The sequence below is a fragment of the Canis aureus genome, chromosome 4 (genome assembly GCF_053574225.1).
Source record: "Canis aureus isolate CA01 chromosome 4, VMU_Caureus_v.1.0, whole genome shotgun sequence".
In the NCBI taxonomy this organism is placed as follows: Eukaryota; Metazoa; Chordata; class Mammalia; order Carnivora; family Canidae; genus Canis; species Canis aureus.
The window spans coordinates 19,672,123-19,693,049 of record NC_135614.1 but is presented as its reverse complement, the minus strand read 5'-3'; the positions used below and the strand labels follow the sequence as shown (position 1 = coordinate 19,693,049).

The 20,927-nt window shown below is 33.6% G+C and overlaps 1 protein-coding gene across 7 annotated transcripts in view; it reads left to right on the top strand.

Moving 5' to 3' along the window:
* The window catches only part of CTNNA3 (catenin alpha 3), a 1,688,099-nt gene that overhangs the window by 1,120,614 nt on the left and 546,558 nt on the right, over positions 1–20,927 (top strand). For 5 of the 7 annotated variants that reach the window (XM_077894689.1, XM_077894690.1, XM_077894691.1 and 2 more), the window contains exon 11: positions 7,750–7,906. In XM_077894689.1, coding sequence (XP_077750815.1) covers positions 7,750–7,906 — 157 coding nt within the window. Of the gene's footprint in view, positions 1–7,749; positions 7,927–10,081; positions 14,790–20,927 lie in introns of those variants that run through there. The other 2 variants (XM_077894694.1, XM_077894695.1) reach the window with 2 other exon arrangements.

The window sequence follows — 20,927 nt, the reverse complement described above, 5'->3', positions numbered from 1 at the left end:
TCTGCCCGCATTCAGTGAATGGAACAACAAAGCCTGGATGACAGCATATCTGCTTACAACATGATTTACCAAATATTTTAAGACAATTGTTGAGAACTACTACTAAGCTAAAAAGATTCTTTTCAAAATATTACTGCTCATTGGCAATGCACCTGGTCACACAGAACTGTGATCAAGACATACAGTGAGGGGACCCCTGGGTGGCTCAGTGATTTAGCTCCTGCCTTTGGCCCCGGGAATGATCCTGGAGTCCCAGGATGGAGTCCGAGTCGGGCTCCCGGCATGGAGCCTGCTTCTCCCTCTGCCTGTGTCTCTGCCAATCTCTCTCTCTATGTTTATCATGAACAAATAAATAAATAAATCTTAAAAAAAAAGATATAATGAGATTAATGTTGTTTTCATCCCTGCTAACACAACCAACCATTCTGTGACCCATGGATCAAGGAGTAACTTCAACGTTCAAGCCTTATTAAGAAATATGTTTCACAAGACTATAGCTACTATAAATAGTGATTTCTCTGATCGATCTGGGCAAAGTAATTTGAAAATCTTCTGGAAAGGATTCACCATTTGTAATGCAATTAAGAACATTTGTGATTCATGGGAAGAGGTAAAATATCAACATTAACAGTTTGGAAGAAGTTGATTCCAGCCCTCATGGATAACTTTTGGGGTTCAAGACTTCAGTGAAGGCAGTTACTACAGATATGATAGAAATAGTGAGAGAACTAGAGTTAGAAGTGGAGCATGAAGATGCTGCAATCTTATGATAAAACTTGAACAGAGGAGTCGCTTATTTTTCTTTCACTAACTTTAAAAAAAGTTAACTCCAATATAGTTAATATAAAGAATTATATTAGTTTCTTGGATTATATTAGTTTCAGTTGTACAATAGTGATTTAACAATTCCAAACATTGTTCAGTGTTCATCATGATAAGTGTACTCTTAATCCCCTTCATCTATTTACCCGTCCTCCCATCCACCTCCCCTATGGTAATTAATCAGTTTATTCTCTATAATTAAGAGACTATTTGGGGGTTTATCCATTTTTTTCTTTGTTCCGTTGTTTTGTTTCTTAAATTCCATATATGAGTGATTTTTTTTTCTCTGACATTTCACTTATATTATACTCTCTAGATCCATCCATGTTGTTGCAAATTGCAAGATTTTATTATTTTTTTATGGTCATTAATATTCTGTAATACATATATGTCTACAATAGACACTTGGGTTCTTTTTATAATTTGGCTACTGTAAATAATGCTACAATAAACATAAGGGAGCATATATTTTTTCAAATTAGTGTTTTTATACTCTTTGGGCAAATAATAGGGGAATTACTAGATCATATGATAGTTCCATTTTTAAATTTTTGAGGAAGCTCCATACTATTTTCCATGGTGGTTGCACCAGTTCACATATCCACTAACTGTGCACAAGAGTTCCTTTATCAAAGGAGTTGTTTCTTTTGGATGACTAAAGAAAGTGGTTTCTTGAGATGGAATCTACTCCTGGTTAAGATTCTGTGAAAATTACTGAAATGAAAACAAAAGATTTAGGATATCATGTAAACTTAGTTGAAAAAGCAGTGACAGGATTTGAGAATATTTGACTCAATTAAAAAAAATATCCTACAGTGGGTAGATGCTGTAAAACAGCATCACATTCTATAGAGAAATTGTTTACGAAAGGTAGAGTCAATTTATGAAGCAAACATCATTGTTGTCTTATTTTAAGAAATTGACATGGTCATCTCAACCCTCAGCAACCACCGCCCTGGTCTGTCATCAGCCATCAACATCAAGCAAGACCTTCCATCAGCAAAAACATCAGTCACTGAAAGCTCAGATGATGGTTAGCATGTTTTTAGCAATATTTTATAATTAAGGTATATACATTTTTTTTTTACAGATAATGCTGTTGTACACTTAATAGACTATAGTTTGCACTGGAAAAAAATTTCATTTGACTTACTTTGTTGTAGTTGCCTAGAATAGATTCTGTAATATCTCCAAGTTATGGTTATATGATTTTTGACAAAGGTGCCAAGACCTTTCAAAAGATAAAGAACAGTCTGTTGAACAGATAGTACTGGGAAAGCTGGATATACACATGAAAAGAATGAAGTTGGACCCTTCCCTTGCACCATGTACAGAAATTAATTCAAAATGGATCTAAGATCTTAATATACCAGCTAAAACTGCAGAATTCAAGAAACCATTGGGCAAAATCTTCATGTTACTAAATTTGGTAATGATTTCTTGCATATAACACCAAAAACACAGGAAAGTAAAGAAAAAAGTAGATCAGTTAGACTTTATTAAAATGAAGACCTTTTGTGTAACAGAGGGCACTACCAAGGGAATAAAAAGGCAAAACTCAAAAAAAAAAAAAAAAAAAAAGGCAAAACTCAGAATGGGAGAAAATATTTGCAAATCATATATCTGATCAGAGATTAATATCCAGAAATATTTTAAAATCCTAAAACTCAACAACCAAAGAAACAATTGAATTTAAAAATGAGCAAAAGTTTCAAATAGCCTTTTCTCCAAAGAAGATATACAAATGGCCAATAAGGGAGTCCCATGTTGGGCTCCCTGCAGGGAGCCTGCTTCTCCCTCTGCCTGTGTCTCTGCCTCTCTCTCCCTCTGTGTCTTTCATGAATAAATAAATGAAATCTTAAAAAAAAAAAGAAAAACAAAAAACAAAAAACAAATGGCCAATAAGGCCATGAAAAAATACTTAACATCTGTGATCATTAGGGAAATACAATGAAAACCACAATGAGATACCACTTCACACCCATTATGATGGATATTATTTTCTTAAAAAAAGAATATAATTTTTGGCAAATATGAAGGGAAAATGGAACTTTTGTGCATTGTGGGAATGTAAAAAGCTGCAGCCATTGTGGAAAATAGTATAGAATTTCCTAAAAAAGTTGAATATAAAATTATCATATGATTCAGCAATTCTCTTTTTAGATATACATGTTAAACATTTAAAAGTCAAGACTCAACCACAAATTTGTAAATCAATGTTCATAGCGGCATTGTTCATAACAATCAAATGGTGGAAATGACCCACTTTTCATCACCAGAAGAATAAGTAAGCAAATATGATATGTATGTATAGTGGAATATTATTCAGCCTTAAAAAGAAATGAAGTTTTGACACATTCTACAACATGGATGAACCTTGAAGATATTATATGTGGAAAAGCTAGACACAAAATATCAAACATCATATGCTTCCACTTCTGTAAGGTATCTAGAATAGTCCAATTTGTAGAGAGACAAAGCAGAATACTGCGTTTCAGGAACAGTTTATAAATATAGTAATAACTATGACTGACATGATTGGTGTACTAAGAAGCAATGGTGAATGAGACATAGTCCCACCCACATATGAAAGAGGCTCATGTGAAGCAGAAATGTGTATAAACAATCATGCAATACCATAACAATCTTGTTATATGAAAAAAGAGCTTTTCAAACACAGAATACAATTCAGTTACCTGGTTCGAGAGAATAGGTCAAGATTCACAGTATATAGTAACATTTCAGCAGGTATTAGAGGTAGGAAACATTTCTTCAGATAGACCAGAGCAGGAAAAGGAACGAACAAGGATGTTAAGGAGGTTTCAGTTGTAAAATTAAAACCATAGTGGTGTAAAGATACATGGTATCACCAGAAAATGGAGCTTAAGACAATATGGCTGGAACATAGCCTAAAATGAGGTTGATGGAGGGGGGTTAATTTTTCCATCACAGTGAACTTGCAGGGAAGGTTTTTAGACTGTAAATCAGAGAAAAGGAATTTGGATTTTATTTTTGGTCAACTAGGATTCTATCAAAGGTTATCAGCAAAGGAAGGTCACTTCCGCATTTGAAAAAGAAATGTGTTTGTAGTACGGAGAATAGCTTGGAATAAACCTGGAATCAGGTAACTACTGAGAAGGTGATTAAAATAGTCCTGTTAAAATATAATAAGCTCTTGAAGTTAAAGAGACTCTTTGAAGCGTGAGCTGACTAGGTGATTCACAGGGTCAGGGGGGGATTCTGACATGTACACATCTCTACCATAATCTGAAGAAAAATCCCTCAGAAAGTAACATATCTCATTCACCTTTAGTTATGCATGAAGAGGATTTGAGAATTGTCTTTTTCCCCTCCAGAAATATAGCTAAAATCCTAGGAGTGTGACATTGGGAAGAAGATTTCTTCTTCCTTAAAGAGGGTTAGCACATCTTCTGAATTTTGTCAGCTTTTAGATTTAAGCTAAATATTGGGAGACTCAAGTAGGATAAAGTTTTCTCATAGTGTGCACTGTTGAATCAGATAAATTGGATCAGAAGCAGAACTGAAAATGTCCTTACAAAATATAGCCTGTCTTATATTCATGACTCCATATTTCCACTGAGTGTTCCACACCAGTACTTTAAGAGTATGCCTTTCTGTGAAGGCATAATTTCAGCACAACCACATGTTTACACAGTTGTCCAATTGCAGGGACAATGAAACACCAGAGACCAGAGCCTTTGCACTGTGCACAAACGTACATTGTAAGTTAATAGGTTAATAAAACTCTAAAACTGAAGCCAAGGAATATTGTGCAGTAGTTATTTCTAAAAAGAGTGTGTGTTTCCTTAAAATTCAATGTGTTCCCCTTTCATAAAAAAGAAATAAAAGGAAAGAATATCAACATAATATTTTTAAGCAACCAATTTCTCCCCTCCTCTACCTCCAATAACTCGTTGCAAGTCACTTAAGTAAGGGGCAGTAACCCCCTCCAAAGGGTTACTGAGCAGAAAATGATTCTTTTTATTCTTATTGCCCCCCTAGTTTGGTGAAATCTGAATCTTGTGTCCAATATTCTGCTACACCATCAACTCCTATTTTCCAAACCTGAAAGCTAAAACAGTCTTCATTATTCTTGACTTTCCTACAGCATTTAACCCTTTGAAAAGATTTCCTTGCTCGTCTCTTTAATACCTTTGTTTTCTACCTCCTTCTTGATGATTCCTTCTCTCATCTTTATCCCTTCCAGTTTATTTTTTCCTTCTATATGTTGCGACTTCTCAAAGGTATGTTCTCTTATTATTATTATCTTCTTTTTCTTCCAAATCTTCTCAGAATGAGAATGCCAGGCCAGTAGCATCACTAATACCAGGGAACTTGTGAGAAATGCAAATTATGAGGCCCCAAAGCACATCAGCTGAATCAGAAACTCTAGAGTGTGAGTTCAAGGGATATGTGTTTTAACAAGCCTGCCAAGTGATGTAGGCTGAAGTCTAAGAATCACTGCTATGTTATAATTGTCTGGCTTTTGGCTGATTGCCCTACTTGATTGTGGGCTGTTTTAGGAACTATGGTAGACTCTCGGGGTGCCTAGGTGGCTCAGTTGGTTGAACACCAACTCTTGGTTTCAGCTCAGGCCCTGATCTCAGGGTCCTAGGATGGAGCCTTACACTGGGCTTTTTGCTTAGCCTGGAATCTGTTTGAGATTCTCTCTCTCCTTCTGCCCCTCCTTCTGCTCATGCTGGCGTGCTTATACTCTCTCTCTCTCTCTGAAATAAATAGTTTTTTTTTTTTTTTCAAAAAAGAAGAAACTATGGTGAAATCATTTTGATTGTGATGTCAGTATCCAGTGTAGAGTCTCCTACATTATTGCTATGTAAAACCAATTTGTTTCAATACATGGACAAATAAATGGCTAAATAAATGACAACTTTTTTATGAGCTCCAATTCCATATCTCAGGTAACTGTGTGATTTATATGGAGAGCCGAGTCACTTCAAAGTCAACTTCTCTAATAGGAAAGTTGAGATCTAACACCTCTCATCAACACTGTCTTCCAAAACAATTGTATGTGTTTGTTTCTGTAACCCTGACTGACTTTTTAACTCTCTGTACTCTCCTCCATTAAGATTAAAATAATTTTTCCCCATTACTCATGGAAAAACCTTCGTAATCATCTTTCTTTGAAGAATAGCTTCATTTATGCTGACCATACAATTAAAATATATTCACCATAAAAAAATCTGAAAAATTCAGTTACACACACAAATAAATAAAAAGCACTGGAAATTCCACCCATCCAAGAAAACCAGTTAGTTGGTGTGTGTATTCATTTCACTTTTATTCCTAGCATGTTTGCATTTCACTGTTTGTCATTTCACTGGAGCATAATGCTTTCTAATCTACTGCTATTGTACTATATTGGTTGTGTTTTCATGTCCTTAGAAAGTATTTTCCACATATTTCTTAATGATAGCATGGTATTTTTGGCAGAAATTGACCTATCCTCATCCTTAATTAATTGGAATTTCCATCAAAACCTTTTCATTACCTCCACCCTTGCTGTCCAGGCTCTATCTTACTCCTGTAACCTACTGCAGTAGCCTCCTATGCCATATGAATTTTTCTATAGTTTAGTTCTGAGCAAATTGCTTCAAAGTCAAAATGACTCCCCACTGCCTTCCAAATAAGGCCATAGTCCTGAGGAGGACCATCAAGAACTCCTGTTGATTTCTTTTGCACACCCAAGCCTCTAGGTGAGACTGCTCACCATTCTCACAGCATTTCCTTTATTTTCTCTCCTTTTGAATTTTCCACTTCTCTGTCCCATCAGTCGTTCCTAATAGTGATTTTACCCAAATGGCTGCTTCAGTGTGAGGCCATGCTACAATCATCAACCTCCTACCCTCAACACTGCTCCATTCCTTATCCCCCTTCTCTGCCCTTTCCTCCTTGGTTCTTACAACTACCTTACAGACCATATGTTTTACTTATCTAACTTGGTAATTGCTTCTGGGCCTCAACTGTAATAAAAGCTCCATGAAAGCAATGATTTTTATTTCTCTCGTTTATTGCTGTAAATGAAATCTACACCAACAGTTCATACATAAGATGCACTCAGAATATATTTGAAATACTGAATGAATGAATGAATGAATGAAAAAATTAATTAATAATGAAAATTTACCCCCCCTGGCAAAATTCTGCAAGACCTCAAGGAAGTCAAAGCTCTATCATGGTGCTTTGCACATAGTACATGTTCACAATGGAGTTGTGCAATGTGAATCCAAATAATCAGTTAAAATGTTACACTTCCCTGAAACTTGTATTCAAAACTTCTGTTGGGGCATATGGGTGGCTCAGTTAAGGTTAAGCATCTGCCTTTGGCTCAAGTCATGATCCTGGGACCTGGGATTAAGTCCCGCTTTGGGCTCCTTACTCACTGGGGAGCCTGCTTCTCCCTCTGCTTGTGCTCTCTCTCACTCTCTCATAAATAAATAAATAAAATCTTAAAAAAAAAAAAAACTCTGCTTAAGGTGATCCTCCTGCTCTCTAGAGAGTAGTGGTCATTATTTGTGATTATGGCACGTATTGCATACTGAACTGAGTTATATATTGCCCTTCCCATTGAGTAATAAAGCAGCTCTTTAAAGGCAGATACCAATTATCTTTGAAGCTCTTGCAGTTTTTAGTGCATTGACATTCAATAAATAGTTCTAAAAATAATTAGATCATTGCCACAAATAAAATAATAATTTTAAAAGCAAAGAGTTATTTGTGAGGACATTTTACCATTTTCCCTGTTGTTAAAGATGTACATATTTTATTTTTAAAAGAATATAGTTCTTTTAAAATTTTAAAATCTTTTAAAATTCTTATCTTTTAAGAATAGTTATCTGGTAATTATTACCAAAGAAATCACCATGTGAACATTCTGTATCTTTGCAGATCATTAATGCTGCACTTGCTTTGGCTGCAAGACCCAAAAGTCAAGTGGTCAAAAAAACCATGGAAATGTACAAGCATACATGGGAGAATCATATCCATGTCCTCACTGAAGCTGTAGATGACATTACAAGCATTGATGACTTCCTTGCTGTATCTGGTATGTTTTTGATCTTTTAATTTATACATTTGCTCTTGTCAATTTTCTGAAACAGGATAATTCTGAATATAATTAATTTTATGCAGTATAATGAGACTCTTTTTAATGATCATCTTTCTTGAAGCAAAGTACTGCTATGTGTGATCTACTCTAGGATAATGAACCTCATGCCTTGTAATCCTTACAACTCAACAATTTACACTGTCTCTAAAAGAAACTCCTATTCATAGGCAAAAAATAATTGAAAATAGTAGCTGGAAATCTTAGGCATTCTCTGACTTTTTGAATAAACAATTCTCTCCTCCTTTTATATATTTGTATCTTTTGATTTCTTTTCTGACAGAATTTTTCTCCACTCAGAAAAAGAAATATATATATATATACATATTTATTTATATTTATATATTTTATATATAATATATATATGCTAGAAAGAAAAAGTCTTCATTGATTTGAGATATCATATATACTTCAACTTCCAGTATATGTATTTAAATAATGGTGATATAATCAAATAATAAGTCTAAACATCTAACTACAGCAGTTACAGATGGGCTTGAGATTCCATATCAAACCTAGGTGATTCTTTTATCACAGACTGGAATAGCATCCCATGGGATCACGAAATTAGTCTCATAAAGCCATAGTCTCAGAAGCAAAACTCAAGTTTTTGATTATATTTTATAACAGCAAAGAACTAAATACTTCTTCATCCTTTTTATTTTCTTAAAAATTAAGCCTCTCGAGGGGGGAGGGGGGGAAATTAAGCCTCTCTTTAAAATAAATTACATTTTTGGGCACCTGGCTGGCTCAGTGAGAAAAGCCTGTGACTTTTGATCTCAGGGTTCTGAGTTTGAGCCCCTTGTTTAGGTGCAGAGATTATTCAAATAAAAAAAAAATACATTTTTCCTTTATTTTGAAAGATGTTAGTTGTGATTAAATTTTTTATAAAATGCATATTCTCATGAATTTTTAATGTCATTTTATCTTTTAAAAGTTTTCTGATATACTTTGTCTAATCTGTGGATTTCATTACTTTCTTGCGTGTAGTATTCTCTTCTTGAACAATAGTTCTGGAAACCTGATGTATTTTCTCGATACATCAATGAAAAGAAAATGTGTGATAATTATTTTAAAATTGTTTTATTTTTGTAGAGCTGAAAACTTTGAAAATAATAGAAAATGTATGGATGAAAATATTAATATACCTTGATCCCACTATTCATAAATAACAACCATGGATATCTGATTTTTTTCCATCCAAGTGTGTGTGTATATATATATATATTTAATACATATTATTTATGTGTTTAAGCATATTTATGGTTTTAAATAATTGTGTCATGAGGTATATAATAATATTTGGCTGAATTTTCCCACATCCTTATACACTTATCAAAAAAATCTGTTCTTCTTTCATTAGCAATTAGATAAATTACAATTTTAATCATTATTAACAATGCTATGTTAAGCATAGTTTTGTCTGTTTGCGGCCTTCTTAGTATAGATTTTGTGCCATGTGTATCCAAGCAAAATCTTATATTGGGGCAATCTTTCATTTATTTATTAAATGCTAGATTCTGTTTTTAATTAGTTCTTTTGGTTACAAAACGAAGAAACCTTCTCACACTACTCTATGTAAAGGCAGTTTATTATAGGTATACTAATGACACAGTAGGGAGAAGCTCCTGGACACACAAGAATGGGAACTGTAATTGGCCTGTCCTTGCATGATTGGAGCTGTGGGAAGCCTGAGATCTGAGCAGGTCTGTAGGTCCTTAGAGAAGTAGCTCATGCTTTTTCTTTTCAGTGCTCGATTAACCTGACCTACCAACATTCTGAGTCTGCTACTTTCTGTGAACTGCTTTAGCACTTCAGCGTGTTTTGCCTACACATAACAGAAAACTCATATGGAAGTTTTCTAAATAACAAAAATCTTTAATTACCCCAAGTAACTAGATGTTTAAGATAGTTGATTCTAGACTGACTAGCCCAAACATACAAAGGGCTTGGATAGGAATAGTCAAGATATGGGAGTAATAGAATTTTATAACTAACATTGTTTAGAGTTGTCAATACAGAATAATAATTAAAAAGTGGATTAATATTTAATGTGTTTCATTATTGTTTTAAAATTCTCTACAGACAATGTACTTCATTATTTTCTATACTCAGGGCGAATTGTTCCTACTTTCCTGCCCTTTGGATGCTCTAGTTGGTAGTGGTCTACGGTTATTAATGACCTATGTTGACATCTCTGGATTCTACTGACCTTCCTTCAAGGTTGTATCTCAGAGCACTACATCTCAAAGCATTGTATAATGCTACCTAAAGCAGGAAGGCAAGGTAGCTTGTTGACTTTATCAGGAGGAAATCTTTACTGGGTGGCTTCCATCAGACTTTTTTTTATGTGTCTTAGGTCAAAACTTGTTCCTGTACCTACCCCTGCACCAACTGCTGACAAAAGGAATTGGGATTTCCATGATGGGCTTAGAAAGGTGGTAAATGGTTAATAACTGACTAGGGGCCAGAGGAAATGGTATTCCTAATTTGTAGCACTTCCCGATTTCTGTGCCATAAATACTGCCATATTGGCAGGTTTTAAGCTACCAATTGATGTCACTGAAGAGATGCATAAAAACAACTCTTGAGAGTTGATATAACAGATTCTAGCAGATTACTGGGCTTAGACTGGTCATAATTCAACCTTTCTGACTAATTACTTACTCTGCCAGCAAAATCAGAAGTCTCATGAGCAGAGAAAGAAGGGAAAATGGCTATTGACTAGAGACAAAATTTGTCTACCTTAGGCACTCAGTGGCATTTGCTCCTTTCTTAGATTTCTTTGTTTTCACAAACTTTTTTTTAAAAGATTTTATTTATTTATTCATGAGAGACACTCTCCTGAAGTAATCCATTATTGCTCAATTGCTACTTAGGTTTTGAATAACTGCCTATACTTTCATGACTAAAGAATAGTTTGGGCATGTGAACTGGAATTTATCATGTATCATCCCATGTACTCACAGGCAAGTTCTTTTAAGATGCTCTCATTTGAATGAACAATAGATATCCTGCAGGACTATTGTTTGAACATTATGAAGTCGATTTTTAGAAAAGCCATAATTAGGAGTCCTCTTTTGACTTTGTCAAAATCAGATTTGAGAATTTTTATCAGAACTTTAAGGTAGAGCTGAAGTAAACATCAATAATCTTACTGATGAAATAAATAGCATTAAGGGCTTGCATCTTAGACTTGTATATAAAGGTAATTAATATTTCCTAAATTCTGAAGATGCCCTAGATATATACTTACAAAGACTCTGAATGATAAAATAGACCTTTAATAAAGAATTTTCTAAAATTTCCTCACTGAACATGTGTTCACACACATGTTACCATATGATTTGTAATAGACGCAACTTTCAGAAACTTTCAGCAAAAACAGAATCAAAAACAGAATATTACCAGCATTTCATTTGTATTTAGTTATTTCTGGGCAGTGTCTCAACTGTATGCACATTCATTTAATAGGTGTAATTTGGATAAATAAAAATCCTTAATATTGTGGATCCTGTGGGAAATTTTATAGATTAGATGAGGGATTAGAAGAAAAGTTTCTCCTTGACATACAATACTCCCCCACATACTTGTAATTCTAAGATATGCTCCTGAGCATTCTGAAAAAACCAAAGTCTCTAGCGAGAGATGAGGGTGTCTTAGGCAGGAAAAGCAAGATGCTTCTTACCTACATTTTCTCCAGAAGTAGGAGAAATGAAAAAAAGTATGCCTCCTTCTAAATACAAGATCTGAAATCATGAAGTCATGTATCTGAGCTTGCAAGTTTGTGTTGGCATAGTTTTAGGGACTTTAATAGCATCCTGGAGAATCTTAACAGAACAGTAAAAACCTGTGCTTACAGAGTGGCTCCAGAGCTTGTGCTGTGAACAATTTATGTATATTTGAGAAATACAGCTAAGAATTACATTCTCACAAAGCATATATAATTCCTACTAAGATTTCACCACTAAAGGAAATCCTATAGATGAGGCATCAAGATAGTGGACTATATCCCATATCCCTAAAATCCATGGGAAATAAAAGAAGAGTCTGGAGGGGGTTAAGTATGCTTAGGATTGATGATTTTGTCATTTCCTACCAAATTTATGATCTTAGAGAAATAACTTCTACTCACTAAATGCCCTTCTCTAAAATGTTCATAATTATATCATTTTGCTATGGTCTGAAAGTTTGTGTTCTCCCAAATTCCTATGTTGAAACCCTAGTGTCCTACGTGAAAGTATTAGAAGGCAGAGCCTTCGAGTAGTACTTGGGTCAAGAGGATAAAGCCCTTGTGAAAGGGATTAATGTTCTTATAAAGGAGACCCCACAGAAATCCCTAGCCTCTTCCAGTATGTGAGAATATCGAGAATATAGAGAAGGCATTGGAGTGAACTGGAAGAGGGCTCTCACCAGAATGTAGTCTTGCTGGTGCCTCGATCTTGGACCTCCCACTCTCTACAACAGTGAGAAATAAATATCTGTTGTTTATAAACTACCCAGTCTGTATTATTTTGTTAGAGGATGCTGCACTGACTAATATTTATTTATATAAATAAATTTTATTTAATATTTATTTAATAAATGTGTACTGAGCACCTAGTAGGTGATGAGACTTCTAAATCCTGGAGATAGAACAAGGTAACAAACAAGACAACATATGTCTTATCACTCACATTTTCACATCATTGGAAGAATTAAGAAAATGATATATTTTAAATGCTTTGAAAAGTTATTAGGTCATAGTAAGTGGCCCATTAAGAGAGAGACATTATTACTAGCATCACTGGCAGGCCATTGCTAAAATTTGAAGCAGGTATATAGATTAAAGGTATATAGACAAAAGATAAAACAGGTTTATAAAGATAAACCTCTTTAAAGTCATTTAAAAGTCTTTAAAGGAGCTACCTTGTTAAATTCTCCCAATAGTTAGTACATAGTTTATCAAAATAACTTAAGAATTATCTTGCAAACTATGTTATATAGCTATCACATGTCAAGACATTAAAAATGCCAAATATTGATGAGATATAGTAAAATGAGGACTCTGACATACTGCTTCTGGGAAGATAAATTATTATAATCTGTTTGAAGAACAAGTAGCACTATGTGGTACCTGGACTATTTTGCCACAAATATCTTTTGGTATATACATTGGAGAAAGTTGTACACTTATTCATAAAGAAAATTTGTACAAGTATGATCATTATGGGTCTTTTTAAATAGTGAAAGTTTGGGATCCCTGGGTGGCGCAGCGGTTTGGCACCTGCCTTTGGCCCAGGGCACCATCCTGGAGACCCGGGATCGAATCCCACATCAGGCTTCCGGTGCATGGAGCCTGCTTCTCCCTCTGCCTGTGTCTCTGCGCCTCTCTCTCTCTCTCTGTGACTATCATAAATAAATAAAAATTAAAAAATAAATAAATAGTGAAAGTTTGAAATAATTTAAACATCTATCCGTAGGAGAATGAATAAATAGCAGCAAACATAGTAGTTAAAATAAACTTGTTTCATATGTCAATGGAACAGATTTTTTTAAGCCATATTGAGTAAATTATCAAGTTTTAGAGCAATGTGAACAATAGAGTGCCATAAATACCACACATAACAAATACATGAGAGTGGTTAACTCTGGAGAAGGAGTTGGATGAGACTGAGAAAGAGTACATGTGGGACTTAGGTTGTAATGTTTTATTCTTTAAAAGTAATATCAGAACAAAATCTCATAAAAAATAACATCCATTATTATGGAAATACATAGATTATTTTTTGTATTTTATTATGTGTTCTACATTTCTTAAAACTTTATGATAAAGAAGTTACAGGAGAAATAAATGTCAAGGTGCAAAGACAAGCGACATGTTTGATTGTGTGCCTGGGGTAACAGTGATTTCCCCAGGCAACTCATATCCAACACCTCTAACTCACCAAATAATGGAGATCATCCAGTGTTCTTAAACTTTATTGTGAATCTCAGTAATACAGTTTAAGAAAATACTTTGTGAAGGTTAACCTAAACCTTTATCACTCAGGGTCAGATTCTGATGGGATATTTTGTGAGAAATTATACCATTTTTTTCACCTTGTTTTGTGGGTGAGGGTATCAAAATAATGGCCAGATTTTTAAAAACTGTGAAATATTTCAAGCATCCATAAAAGTCTAGAGTGTATAGAATAATAAACAATGTAACCTTACCATGAAGCTTTACGAAACTTTAACTTTTGTCGTACTTGTTATTACATGTAAAATTGAAGACCCGTGTATAACCTTTCCTAGAATTTTATAAATTTCCCTTTACTAAGGATTTTGATGAAAGCTCTTGCCTCTTGATAAGCAGATCTGCATGAGAGACATTTTCCTTCTTTTGGATTGGATCTAAGGCATCAAAATAACCAGAACCGGTTTTAAGGAATAGAAACTTCTTATTTTGGGCATATGAAAACTCAAAACTAAAGCTCAAAGCTATCCCATAGCATCTTGACAGCATGATTTAAGTGATATTCTGTGCTACCATCTTTATGGCAATTGTGATAGTAAGTAATGGAGGATGAATGTCTTTGAAGCAAGCACCCAACATGCACTTTGGTATTGACAAGTTAATCATTTATTGTGTTTAACAACAAAAATTTATTGACAACTTCTATTTACCTTAGAGATAACAATGATGAGTAAGACATATTGGACTTATTTATAAGGGATCTATAGGCTAGTGGAAGAAACAAGCCCTCAATTATAATGTGGTAAAATAGTTTCTGTTGGGAAAGACACCAAGGCTGTCTTTCTCTCAGCAAAGGAATTGTGTGACAGTTGGTCTTCGAAACCTAATCATCTAAAATTTTTTACTTTATTTTGTGATTACTGTTTCATATGTTAGCATTTAATAGCTTGTTATAAGGACCTATGGAGTTTAATTAGAAGAATATTCAAAGCAAAATCCATGTTTACTATATTATTTTAATCATCTCTGTAATAATTATAGATTATAGCAATCAATTTTCAATCTGTTTTCTATAACAATTTTTAAAAGGTATAATTAACAAGAATCTACAAATGACTTAATCATTTAAACATCCACTTATAATTTTATATGTGCTTATTTTCTTCCTACACCATAGATTTTCTTGGAGGGAATCAGCTGGTTTGAAATTTCAGGTTTTCATAACACAAGTACTTGTTGAATGATAATTTTAGAATATGACTATTAAAAAATCTAAGCCAGAAAAAAGATATACTTGAAACTGCCAAAAACCTAACACTAATTTTAATATATTGATTTTAAAATATCCAGTGCCATCCAGACCAGCTGCCTTTTCAATGTAGTCTATTTTAGGACATTTCAGATGTGGGTTTTTGTTTGTTTATAAAGTTCAAATAGTATATGTGAGAAATGGTCATGAGAGGAATGAAAAATTGGTGTTTTGTGTATCTCAATAATTCAATATATTATAGCAACATTTAAATTTCCATGGCGTCATTTAATATCTTCTTGCAAGTTTGCATCCACCATTTTGATGGTGATTTATGTACTTTGTTTCCTACATTTAAATCCTCTTCACCTAACTACATGGGAAATTTTATAAAAACAGAGATATTCACTCTTGACATTTTCTTTGTGAACTGAGTTATAAAATGTAGTTATTTAAAACTATATACATTGTTTATGATCAGTACATTTTAAGGTAACATCATATTCAAAGTATAAAAACCAGATAGAGAACAGTGGAGACTTATTCTATATTATAGATCAGTTCTATATAGGTCTGTTCTATCATTAACAACAACAACAAAAAAGTGTGGTGCTTGTATTAAAAGTACTTTATTAAAGCATGAATATAGTTACACTCTCACAATTAAAAAATTTATAATTTTTTTCTGCATCAATATTTATATAGTTCTAATAGCTGTTCCATAGAGTGTGTGTGTTTACTTTGGTGCATGACTTTTGTAATCTTTTTTTTTTTATTATTTTTTTTTATTTTAGAAATGCTACCCTTAATATGTGTGGAAACATTTATCCCAAGAATTCTAAGAGTTTTATAGATATATTCTCATTTATTTTTCCAACTAGAAAGAATTTGGGTGCTATAATGATGTTTAATATATAGAAGCCTGTCACAAAGAATTCCTGAATTGTTCAAGTTCTCTAGGACCATAAATAATATTGATGTTACTTTTAGCTACTCTCCAATATAAATGGTACATAAAAGCACCTCTTTTTCAGAAAAGCCTATTATCCACTATTAAAAATTATCTTTCCTCTCAAATTAGTTTTTGCCTATTTTTTTTTCAATGTCAAAATATGGAGGTCATGTTTAGACCATAATTCTGCGTTTTCCATCTGGAACTTTCTTGAATCAGGGAGAAAGATATACCTAACTCTTAAGGCTAAATTTTGATTTGTTACTCATTCAACTTTTGAGTCAATTAACAAAAGCTCAAATCTTTTCCTCTCTAAGTCATCGGTTGCCCATAAGGACACAGCTGAACAATTTTGTAGATCATGATAAAGCAAAATTAATATCCCTTTGACCTAGACTAAATGGTTTGAACAGGAATATGAGACTTTTTTCCTCTCTTATCAGAAGTTAGTGAGATTCTGGGAGGAGAATTGAAATGTGAAAAAAAACAGAACAGTTAAAAAACACTCAAAACATCAGATTAGTAAAGATGAAGTCAAAGAAAGAGAAGCAACCAAACACAGTGGATGTGTGCTGATTGTTAGGTTTTACCTCATTGCGGTGTTTTACATGATGTTTGGTATACTGCAGATACTTAATAATCATTTGTTTAATTAAATCTGTTTTACTTAATAAATTCTTATTTTATATCTACAGGAGTAACCTTCAAGTAGTTGAGGGTAGATTTACTTTTTACATTTCAGGACCTCCCTAACACAGGCTTTAAGGGAGAAGCCAGTGTATATATAATACAACTATTCTAGGCGACTGCAAATATTAAGCAGAGCTATGCAAAGTGATTTTCTTGTTGGTATAATAATGCTGTTTCCAAATCAAGGCTTTGCCTAGCTGTGTAATTGCCCAGACTGATCACTGTCCACCTTTCACCAAGGTAAAAGATTAAGCTCATTTCCTCTAGTGCTAAAGGTTTGTGTGCCAAGATCTTTATTTCCTAATGTAAAACCTAATTTTGATCTTATAATTCACTAAACTTAGATTTTTTTCTGCTTAATTAGGCACTAACAAATGATATGAAATGTGGGATTTATATGTATTTCAAACATTTTATGACTCGTATCTAAATGATTGCCTTGACAGTAGAGGAGAAAACTTTAAGGTGCCTTTGGAAAAATACCTGTGAACAAAATAAAAATCTTGTTATTGCCACATTTTAAATGTTATCTGGCTGAGCACTATTGAATTGTCAGAATTTTAAGTAGTAAGTAAAAATTCAATTTATCTGCTAGTGACATATGTAAGAAGTTATAAAGAAGCACACATTTACTGTGATTCTGCTGAAAGTTTGGTACTTTTTTCCCCTCTGGAAATACAAAAGAGTATTTTGTGTAGGCTCTTTACTATTCTCTTCTGCTTTTTAAATAAAATCAATTAAAATTGAAAAGATGTTGTCAGAAATATGATTTATTTAGCAAACAGGACTAAGAATAATGTGGTGAGCAGCTAAGCATAGGTGGCACTCACTGGTAATAAAATATCATAAATCTACTTTTTAAAAAAATCAGATAGTGACAGTTTATTACAGGAAAGAATTCAAAATATTGTTGTATCACATAAGTTTAGGATGACCCTCAGAACAAAAAGCTATAGGCATAGTTTTTTGATATATAGATTTCTTACAAAGATAATCCAATCGCTATTGGACTTTTATTATCCGTATCTTCTGGTTTATGATTGGTACAATTCTAATTCCCTTCCTATTCTATTTCTTTTGAAAAAGAATGCAAATGATATGTTGGAAGTACAAGTGCAAATGATATGTTGGAAGATGGTGGAAAATTGTGTGATTTGTCTTGTTCTTGGCCTGCGATGTATTTTACATAGAAAACTGAAGAAAATATGATTTTGTATTGCTGCTGTGCTATCAACAACCAAATGACCTTTATCATCTTAAATGCATAATATCCTGTGTCAATCAGAGTAAGATTTAATTATTAAAAGATAAATTAGCCCTACACAGCATTTGTTCCAATCATGCCTTTTTCTGCCCTTTTTACCATATTCATCTCAATCTGCTTAAAATCCTATCCTCAGAAAACCACTTCATCTTTAAACCTTTCTTTTTCCTTTAAATTTTTTTATGCTCTTTAATAATTTTGAATTTATACTAAGACCTTTATCATTTTCTGACTTCTATTGTGGTTACTTTTATATATTTTTGTTCTCTATTATTTATTTATTAATTATTTTTTTAAAAGATTTTATTTATTTATTCGAGAGAGAGAGAGAGAGAGAGAGAAATAGGCAGAGACACTGGCAGAAGGAGAAGCAAGCTCCATGCAGGAAGCCCGATGCGGGACTCGATCCCGGGTCTCCATGATGCCGCCCTGGGCTGAAGGCAGCGCTAAACTGCTGAGCCACTGGGGCTGCTCTATTCTCTATTATTTAAACGTCCTGGAGGACTTTTGTTATTAGGTGAACTGTGTCCCTCTCCGAGTGTTTATGTTGAGGCCATAAGTCTCAGTATGTCAGAATGTGACTGCATATGGAAATAGAATTATTAAAGGAGTAATTAAGTTAAAATGAAGTCATAAGAATAAGCCCTAATCCAATATGACTGGTATCCTTATTAAAAAAAGGAAAGTAGGACACACATGTACAGAGGGAGAACATGTGAAGATATAGGGAGAAGACAGCTCTCTGCAAACCACGAAGACAGGCTTCAGGAAGAAACAGACCCTGTCATTACCTTGATCTGAAGCTTCTAGCCTCCAGAACTGTGGGAAAATAAAGTTCTGTTGTTCAAGCCACACCAGTCTGGAGTACTGTGTTTTGGCAGCCCTAACAAACGAATACAGCTATTATTCATCTTTGTTTCTGGACCACTTAGCACAGTACCTTCTACCCAATAGTATCTTAACAAAAGTCATTCAATTGATTTCTTACACAGTTTATTCACTGTAAACCAAAGTTTTATTTCAGTGAAGTAGAGGAGCGAAAGACAATTCCCTCTTTGATCCTTAACGTTTAAGAAATAAATGGCAACTATGCTTCAGTGATCCAGCCTTTCTTTCCAACATTATTTTTTATTGCTTTTAAGACTGAATTTAAGATTTATTTATTTATTTGAGAGAGAGAGAGAAGTGAGAGAGAGAGCACAGGGGGAAGGAGGAGAGGGAGAGGGAAAAAGAAACCCAACCCATCTCCACACTGAGTGCAGAGCCCAAAGTGGGGGCCTCAATCTCAGGACCCTGAGATCATGATCTGAACCCAAACTAAGAGCCAGACTCTTAACTGACTGTGCCACTCAGGCACGCCAAGACTGAATTTATTTTTGACAGTTGGGTACCTCTGAAATTTTGTAAGAATTTGTAACTTGGTCAATGATTTACTTAACTGAAAAAAACAAAAAAAAATGATTTACTTAACTGGATTCTGGTATGGATCATATGATAATAGTTATACTTTTGTTTCTTAAGTGTTACAGTAATAAAATCGTAATTATTACATTAAATCAAAGTGGAAAATCACTTTCTTGTACTTTAGGTAGATATGCCATTTTAAAATGTAACTTTATTAGTATATTTTTATTTTATTTTGAACACTAGATAGTTAAATAATTTTCTTATGACATCAACTAATTTACCAGTTTATTCTATGGAATTAAAAAAAAAATCAAGGTTCCTATTTGTATTAGTATGATTTCACAGTAGATATGGTGACAGTAAAAACTCTTTCTTTAGGATTTTAGCTTTTCATTAGGACATATATGATATATGACATATATGGTTTAAGTAAGTGTTCAATTAACTGAAGGAGAATATGAAAATGATATAGAAAATAAGGGGAAAAATAAAATGTTCTCTTTTTATCTATCACTCTGTGTATGTAGTTGCTAGGAAATTTACTTAGATTTCTGTCATTACTGCCTGCTGAAAACAGTTTTTATACATGAGCTAAACAAAATCACTTCTAGTGTATTTTCCTTTGCTCTACGATGAAGTTTGGCTTATATTCTCAATTACATCGGCACTCTTATATCTTAATGATTAGTGATATGAAAAGGATCCCAACTGTGGTCATTAATTATTATATTGATCTCTGTATCTCCAGGTACTGATGAAATATTATGTAAATGATAGTTTGTTCTTTATCTTTAGCCATTGTCCCTTTAAAATGACCCATTAATCCACCAAATTCAAATCTATATCATGGCTTTTTAAGATACATTCTAATAACATTTTTCCTCATTTTATCTTATTTGTAATAAAGTTTGATTTCTTTTTTATCCTGTTGGAAAGTGATCTTCAAATGTGATATTAAGATGGTAGTGTGGATAAATAACTCTGAGAGCTTATGAGAATTATTAAGGAATAGTTTTATCCTTCTGAATCATAGTGGTATATGCATATGCTATATAATTGTGATCAATATGTCAATACACTAAAAACAGATGCAATTTTAATTGGAAGTTAATAGGATATACCTTGGCAAATATTTGCTACAGATTGGTGGGTTGGTGATGCAGCATGGAATATGGCCACCACTCATACTTTGTCCTCTGCTTTTGCCATCCAGTCTCACCCTGCAAAGGGAATCACTGTTTATCATGTGCCCTCTCTCACTTAACAGTTTTGTGGATTTGGGCAGATTGCTTAATACCCTTTGTTTCCTTATTCTGTAAAGTGAGAGTAATCCTTCCTACCTGACAGGATAATCTTTGAAGCTAAATAGACACTGTGGTGAAACTGCATAGCAGAATGACTGGCATACAGTCCTCTCAACAATATTGGCTGACTCTAAATCAAAGTTACTAAAAATGAACA